Source organism: Montipora capricornis, chromosome 8 (genome assembly GCF_036669925.1).
Source record: "Montipora capricornis isolate CH-2021 chromosome 8, ASM3666992v2, whole genome shotgun sequence".
Classification (NCBI taxonomy): domain Eukaryota; kingdom Metazoa; phylum Cnidaria; class Anthozoa; order Scleractinia; family Acroporidae; genus Montipora; species Montipora capricornis.
The window spans coordinates 38,993,917-39,002,520 of NC_090890.1; the positions used below are offsets into that span (position 1 = coordinate 38,993,917).

At 41.7% G+C, this 8,604-nt stretch overlaps 1 protein-coding gene across 1 annotated transcript in view; it reads right to left on the reverse strand.

The window, feature by feature from the left end:
* Positions 1–4,916: 4,916 nt before the first annotated feature.
* Positions 4,917–8,604, reverse strand: part of LOC138060654 (uncharacterized) — a 12,042-nt gene continuing 8,354 nt past the window's right edge. The window contains exons 3-4 of the mRNA XM_068906488.1: positions 6,936–7,076; positions 4,917–5,485 (exon numbers count right to left, since the gene is read on the reverse strand). Of these exons, the coding sequence (XP_068762589.1) occupies positions 5,007–5,485; positions 6,936–7,076 (620 nt within the window). The 3' untranslated portion in view covers positions 4,917–5,006. The remainder of the gene's footprint in view (positions 5,486–6,935; positions 7,077–8,604) is intronic.

An 8,604-nucleotide genomic window follows, 5' to 3' on the forward strand; every position in this document is an offset into this window, starting at 1 on the left:
ACGTTGTCCAATGAACTTTAGTTGTAGTGATTTGGAGCGAACTCCTAAATAAATGCACAAAATTTAAAAATGTGGGGTGGACAAACTGTATTGCTTATTAAATGATTTTGTCCGGGCTGATAGCGTTCTCGTTGCGTCGCCGCTTAGTAAATCTTTAAGTCCTTAAATACGCAACGAAGGCGCTTTGGCCAGTTATGATATGGTAAATACCCAATCTCGTATCCAACTAGCACGAATAGAATAATTGTTTTATTAAATGTTAATACACAGTGAACGTTTGGATATTTAGAAATACCTGTTAATTTCCCTTTCCGCCCCAATTTTTTTAGGCTCGGCAACATACACATATACAAACTGACAACCGCGTTTTTCATGTTCAGGTTGGCTCTAAGTAAAAATCAATTTTAAAGATTTGCAGCCGAATGCAAGTTTCTACTATGCGGAAAGGTCACAAATCAAATGAAATGTTACCTCTTGAGGACAGGGTAGAAGCGGACTCAGTGCTTCGATAAAAACTAATCCCTCGAATCAATTTAGTTCTGACGAGAACAGTAAATAAACCCGGGAGGTCAATGCTTTCTTTTATAATGGAAGTGAAGTAAACTATCAAAATAATAACGAGCGTAAAATAATATGGAAAGAATAATTCAAACGAAAGACTCTAACTCACTAACAGGAGGTAGCTGGTTGACTATAGAGTTGACTATTCAGTTGAGTGTCGTAGCAATATTCCACCATGTAAACTGCTTAAAGCGCGGGAAAAATCGCGTGTGCAAGTCGCGATTTGTTTTAGGTTTCCCGGCTTCTCATTGGTTGATAAACTGGCGCAAGATTTTTAAACCAATCACTAAGCGTATAACAATTGCAATAGCGTAATTACTTTCGACAGTCATTTGAAAACTGCTCTATGTGAAGTGTGGTAGAATCGAATTCGAAGACAACTTGCCTGCCAGTGTTGGCCCGCCTCCGCCTCTCCCAACGCGCTAAACGTGTTTGCTTTGGCTGTTTCGTTCTGATGTTCTGACGTCGCAACAGCTGCATGTTGTCTCTTATCTTAACAATCTACTCAATTAACAAAATTGCCAAATTGTCCTGAATCATTTACGTGAGCTGCTCCTTTCTGTCCTTCGACTTGCTATAAACGCAAGATTTTCAATCATTGCTTCGTTTCCGTTGCTAATGAGGCATTATTCCCAGATATGCTTTGAACAATTGCTTTAAAAGATTGTAACCCAATTATGATTAACATCTTTCTGTCAAGCTTTGAGGCTGGCAAAGAAATTACCGACATTCAGCGAGTGCTCTCTAAACGAAACCCGCAATGAAGAAGAAAGTTGTTATCCTAGCTTTCGGTTAACAATGATTTTTGTCATGGAAGACACAATCTGAACTGCAGATTTGTAGACGTTTTTTAAGTTCTAACCGAAACATCCTCCAACATGGCGGTCATCATGAATAAGGTCTGTTGGCTATTTGCAAGTCAAACTCGTTCCCAGGGCTTTTCACCGCCGAGAGTAGAAAGCCCTGGGAATGAGCTTGATCTGCAAATGCATCCAAGAAGTTAAAGAAGCTGTGTCAGGAAATTTAGTCAAATTCAGCGACTGGGAACTGGCATCAAATCAAGCGGAACGTTAAAATAGCTACTCAAAACAATGAAGAAGGGTTTGGATAAAACCAGCAAATACAAAAGGAGACAGAGATGGGCAAAATTGAAGAAGACTAAAATGGATTGCAAAATTGGAGTTTTTGAAACTGTTCAGCCTAACAGTTATTCAAAGTTAATCTCTGTGAATTGTAACTTAAGCTCTGTATGCTGGACAGACATTCTTTTTCTATAAAGCTTTGATTTCAGTTGTTTCAAAGTAATTTCTGGGTTAACTTTAAATTGTGTAGCGAGAAGGGGCGAGTAATTGGTAGAACGACACAAAACTGCACTGCAAGCACACAGCCCCTTTAAATCAGGGAATACTAGGGACAAATTCAAGAAGTGGTCAGAACGGGTACGGATCTCAAGGCAAGCTCCCGAACCACTGGGCCGCACTGCCTCTTGAGGCTTCCTTCTCGTCAATTAAAAAGTATATATATATCCTTCATCGATACAAAATTGGAGACTTTCCACAAAATGACCAAAGGATCAAATCCCTCTCGGAAGCAGTTTTGAAATGGTGCCTTTTTTTCAAGTAGGTCAGCTGCTGTAATATCTGCCAAATCGTCAGGAAAAGAGACAGCAACAGCCTTTTGTGCGGATGCTCCTGGTTGTCCTCCTTCTTTTTGCTTCTTCTTCTTCTTTGTTTTGTTTTGTTTTTTCTTAATATGTATCAGTATATTTCTTATTTTCACCGTCATTCTGGAACCGAAACGTTCGTGAAGCAGCTGACAAAAATCTTCATTACGTCCACTCTGTTTTTCAGATATGACCGTGCTCGGTAACTCCAAGAAATGACCCTTCATTTCAAAATTACACCTGAGGAAGTAGTTTTAAGCAAAAATTAATGTCCACCGAAGCGAACTCAAACTCTCAGGGTGCGCTCATCGACCTTCCACCGTCACAGCGGTAACAGGGAGCTTACGCAAGGACATCGACGGCGGCAACGAGAACGCTATAAAACAATAGCTCCAATGAGAAAAAACAAAAGCTCTGCACGTGCCATTTACATGTTGGTACATTTCTTTGCTGTCGTCGTCCTAATGACCAAATAGGGACTTTAAGATCTACGACGCCGACGTCGACGAAAACGTCACCTCAAAATATAACGTTGCACTATCGTAAGTTTCTCGCGGTTTGGCCATCTCGTTCGCGTCTTACAATGCGGCCGAAGTATCCTAAAAATAAATTGGTATGAGCGGTTTCAGAGCAAAAATAGAGAACGAAAGATTCACATTTGAACGCTCACGTTGTCGTCAAAACCTCAAATTTGGTGATTTGACGTCGTTGTTGTGCAGAGAACCGTACGTTTATGTGCTAAAATGCGTGCCGCACGTGCAGCACGATTATTTTTCCTCTTTTAACCAATGATATTGTTGTTTCGTGGCGTTCTCGTTGACCCACCGCGTCGTAGATCTTAAAGTCCCTAATTTCAGGTTGTGTAAAGGCCGGTACACACGAGGGAGCTTGCTCCCGCAGCACGCTCCTGCAACACGCTCCCGGAGCAAAGCTCCCTCGTCTGCACCAACGATTTCTACTGAAAAAATATGTTGCGCAGCAAAACTTTTGCTCCCTAGTTTTGCTCCCTCATATCAAACTGTTTTGATATGAGGGAGCAAGCTCCAGGGGCAAATCTGTTGCACGGGTCTGTTTCAGGAGCAAGCTCCCTCGTGTGTACTGAAATTTGCTTGCCGTGACATGACGTGTCTCCAGTTGGCCAATCAAATTGGCTTATTTTTTTCATCCACAACAGTTCTCATGCCCCAATCGGGTTGTTTCATCATTCAGCTCCCTCGTCGTGCCCTTCGTGTGTACTGATTGGGGTACTTACCCGGGAGCCTGTGTCGGGAGCGTGTTTCAGGAGCAAGCTCCCTCGTGTGTGCCGGCCTTAAAGGACGTGAGAACATGAGGAAACATCTTTAATTTTCTCCCAAACAACCACACAATCCACGCCAGTTTTATTCCCGCGATGTTGATTCACACTTTCCACTCCGAACGACGTTGGTTATAACGAAGTTACAGTAAACACCCACATATAACAAGAACCTAGATTTTTACAAGTAAGGCTAAATATGTTCTTATAAGAATGGTATTTAAAGAAGTTTTAGGCTATCTAGGTTCTTAAATTGGTTCTTATTTCCGCAAAAGATATCTACCCTATGATACAAGTCATATGGTATGACTGATTTCCTCTGATGAGGATGCTGATACCTCTATATTTCAATCATAACCATGTAAAAAAAAAAAAAATCAAGATCTTTGCAGTTAAAATTTTCGGTTCCAGACGCTTGAAATCTCAAAGTCTTAACTTTTTCTAAAATAAGAAGTTGTTTAATTTTTTTAGGCTAAAGTGGTTCCTATGTAAGGGGGGTCTAAAATAAAATTTTTAGCCTAACAGGTTCTTAAATTCTAATTCCTTCTATGTGGGTGTTTACTGTATTACAATAACGGGAAAAAAATACTCTTAGACTACGGTCTCTTCGACTTTCTCGTCCTCCTTGCGTAAATTCCTTTATATGAGCTGATGTGATGACCGCCAATGGGTTATATAAGCCAACCAAGGTACTCTGAATATTTTTAATTATTTCTATGCTTTAATACATCCACTTGTAAAATTATCGACCATTCGCGTGCGGAGTATTTAACATTGTCTATGTTCTTGGTAGGGAGGGGCGGTGGCCTCGTGGTTAGTGCGCTCGACTCTGGATCGAGTGGTTCGGGTTCGGGTCCTAGCCGGGGACATAGTGTTGTGTTCTTGGGCAAGACACTGTACTCTCACGGTGTCTCTCTAGCTCCACCCAGGTGTATAAATGGGTACCAGCAAATCTAATGCTGGGGGTAACCCTGCGATGGACTGGCATCCCATCCAGGGGGGAGTAGAAATACTCCTAGTCACTTCATGCTACAGAAATCGGAGATAAGCGCCGGCCTGATGGACCTTCTAGGCTCATAGCAGACTTACCTTACCTTGCCTTGTTCTTGGTAACTGTAAGTTTCATCGGTTCCAACTATCGCCATGGCCACTACCTGGACTTGATCCGGGTTGCAATGCTTGCTTTTTTTTCCCTTTTCAAATCTCATAATAGTTGTTCTCTTCGCTGTCTTTCTGGAAGAGGCCCGCACCTTCGGAAAGTATCCAAACGGATATTGACATTTTGTTTGATGCATTGACCCTGATGAATTGATGTATTGGAAACATACACATGCACATGACGCTAAGGTGATACAACAATAACAACAACAACAACAAAATGAGAAGGATTTAATTTAATTTCAAAGCACAAAACGTCCTACGAGGGATTATCAACTGCTTTAGCTTTGCTTTTCTCTCAAATCTGCTACGATCTAAACTGACTTTAGTCTATATGTACCATGCATACACATCGACACACGTGGAACCACTGTTATCGTTCTCATAACAGCCCGACCAATCCTGTCCATTCCATATCTGTAATTCCTCGTCCTGTGATAAGAACACTGGACTTGAAAGATTGCGAAACACTAGCTCAGGTGATTTGCTCTCAGTCCCACTGAGGCTGTAAAAATGCTTTCTTTGACATTTATTAGGGTGTGATGAGTTAAGTGCTTCCAATTCTCCAATGGGTGGTAGGAGCGCATCTCCAGTGGCATTTGTTATGATAGTCATCAACTTGTCCGGATAGAGATCTGACATACAAGTCCAATAGGAGTCAGTAGTAATTGGATTGCAGCGTATTGCCCCAGATTTGTGAACGAGCTTCATGGTTCTAATAAGACCCGCCTTTGTAATAATGAGGTTACCGTACTTGTCACCCCGCGCTCCAAAACAAACAGGGCCTATGTTGATTTTCTGCCAGTAGCCTTGAGTAAAAATGAAAAAAAACCTAAGTCAGTCTTTAAGATAATGAAAGCTGGGTATGAATTGGATAAACTCTTGTTCTTTAATTTGACATCGTAGATTAATCAAAAATAAACAACAAACATATAAGTTGAAGATAATCAATTCCAATCTCGTCCCCAGAGTCCGCTTTTCTTTTGGTCAGCACCAAGAACACGGAGTCTGGCCACTTCCAAGGTAGAAAGTCCTCAAATTACGTACTTCCGGCTCGTCTACGCGCGCTCAAAAATTTGAAACAACAGTGGCTGTCAACGGTTATAAAAATGGACCTTCACTACGACTGCGAATAAATTGGAAGTGGCCAGACTCTGGGAAGGAGATTAGAAATTTTCAAAATCACTTGCCGCCTCAAATCCTTCTTTCCAGGATCACTTGAACCGCTCTCAACAGTCTTACGTCATTTACAAAGCCGATTGCTGGAATTGCGATGTCGTTTACATAGGAAAAACAAAACTTTTCAAGGCCCTCCGCGTTAAAAGTAATCACAAATCAGCCACTGCTGATCATATTGCACTCAACATCAAGTGGGATCAATTTGACATTTTAGCGTCAGGCAAGACTGACTTTCGTTGTGAAATTAAAGAAATCCTATCAATCCAGGAACCACTTAAGCCAGCTTTTAATGTCAATGTCAGCAGTGAGAAGCTGCTGCTTCATCAAATTCGACTTTGGTTTGCCATGTTTGTCACCGCTGTTGTGCTTATTTTTGGGATTGTATTCAGTTCCCACAGCCGTTTCGTGAAAACAATGAAATATTTGGCTACCTCACACTAGCAAAGAAAAATATCAATAAATGATGTGAAAACCACATTAATTTAAAAAAGATGCAGAGGTGCAAACTCGATTCGCATTGGTAATTAAGACCCTGGGGCTATATGCAAATGAGACTATAAAAGAGGTTACATGTGCATCACTCTACTCGAGGCGGCGAAAGGGAAGTGTTTGGCAACCCCCCTACTCCACCCAATCGAGTAAGTCGGAATTGATCCTCATAGCTCCCATCTTCGCCTGGTCTTGGGCTTGACCCAGGCCAGAGAGATTCTCCATACCTTATTACCATATCATTAATAACAAAACCCAGGATAGAACTGATTACACCATTTCAAGGTAAAGAATCACTATCAGTTTAATTTCCTGTTGAAGTTCACGTCAAAAGATCCACAGCTCAATCTTATGACATATTCCCCCCCCCGCCCCCGCCCCCCTCCTCCCGGCACACAGCACGCAAATGAGTAAATCTCGTGCCCGTCTCCTAGAGTAGAGAGGGTAGGGAATTCGACCCACATGGAGGTGGAGAAGGCCAAGTGACACTTACTGAACTAATTACCCGTTAAACGGTAAGAAATGTGGATGAAGGCGGTAGTTATCGAGGCCGGCTTGATAATTTTTTCAAGTTGTTATCAAAGAACGAACCTTCGCAATTGGCAAGGATTGCTTTAGTGGCATTTTCATCTAAGTAGATCCAGTACTCCTTGCTCTCCATTTCTTTTCCTTCGCTTTTCTTGATCTCGTCGCAGGATCTGGCAGGAAGCTCTTGAATAGTGCCCAGAGGAACTTAAGTAACGATAAAAGAAGAAAATACTATTCCTTACGATGATTAAAGCCGCAATAACACAGAAATATTTATCTCTCTCATTGGCCAGTCAGTTTGCGGTGTTACCTAAATGTAGAATAGTCCTACCAAATAATATCCTGTGAACGCAGAGGTATTTCAGGCGGTCATTTCTCTCCCCCGAAAAATAGCGTCAGCAAACTCGATCTACTAAAGGATTTCTGTGACGTAAAATTCTTAGCCAATCAGACTTTCCTTAGGCTCATAAATCTCCAGAACGAACACGCGTGCAACACGCAAAGCACTTGCGCGTTGTCCACGTAAACACAAGTCAGATCAACGACGGGCAATATGGAGGATGCGATTCAAAAAGGGTGTGAGATTTTCGGTATCAAAAAGTTAAGTAGCCACCAGGAGGAAGCGATCAAGTATGTTGCGGCCGAGAAGAAACGCGATGTTTTCGTCAATTTTTCTACACGATTTGAAAAGTCCTTACTTTATGTAGCCTTGCTCCTTGCTTGTGGTGTTTTCGTCCGTGCGGTGCTCTTCTGAGGAAAATATTGTGATTGTGATTTACTCATTACCAATTATTTTCTGATTGTTGCATTAGAATAGAGCGGTTTTCAATTGAGTGTCGAAAGTAATTAGTGAATTACTTTGGTTTTGCATCTACTTCACTCAGTGATTGGTTCAAAGTTCTCGCGCCACTTTTTCAACCAATCAGAAGTGAATTGAAACCAAAACCAATCGTGGCTCGCGCGTGCACATTTTCCCGCCTTTTGTGTCGGCTACTTGTAATTACTTCGAGTTTTGATTGGTTTACTGGACTGTCTCCGTCCTTTTTCATTGCCCAAAATAATTACTTTGGTTTTGGTTTTACGACACTCATTTGAAAACCGCTCTATTCTACAGAAAGATGTCCTTTGGTCTCCTGTTCGCTGATTCTGGAAGAAACAATGCCTTGTGTTAATTGTTAATTTCAGTTTACAGTGTCCCCAATTTGTGCTCCAGCGCTAGAACGACTAGCTAGACACTTAAATAAATTCCTTTTTCTTTCATTTCCTTTCACGTTAGCGCCTTGAGTTTCCGCTTTGGGAAGCGGTGTTGGTGTAATATTTATACATGAAGCTCCCACTGAAACTTCCAAAGGATTCTTTACGACGTTTTGTGGTCTTGGTGGTGCAAAAACAAGCACTAGGATCGTTGAAGGGCTAAGAATCCCCAACGTAATCGGGCTTACGCATATTCCGGGGCTTATAACGGCGCTCGGGGCGATTTTACTGCTTGCTTTTCTGGACGATTAACTGCGGCGAAACATTCGAACAAGCTTCATCAAAACTCAGACATTTCTTCGCCTCCAGAGCGCAGCTTTAATCTTAAGCCGATCTCTTAACTCGAAGAGTAATGTCACCGTCAAACTGTCTTTTAATTTATTTCTCATGCAAGCTCCTCCACTTTATGTACGGCATTCTCGTATCGTATCAGCCGATAATTAACAATTATTGGATGAGGTTGAGCATGTTAGCGATA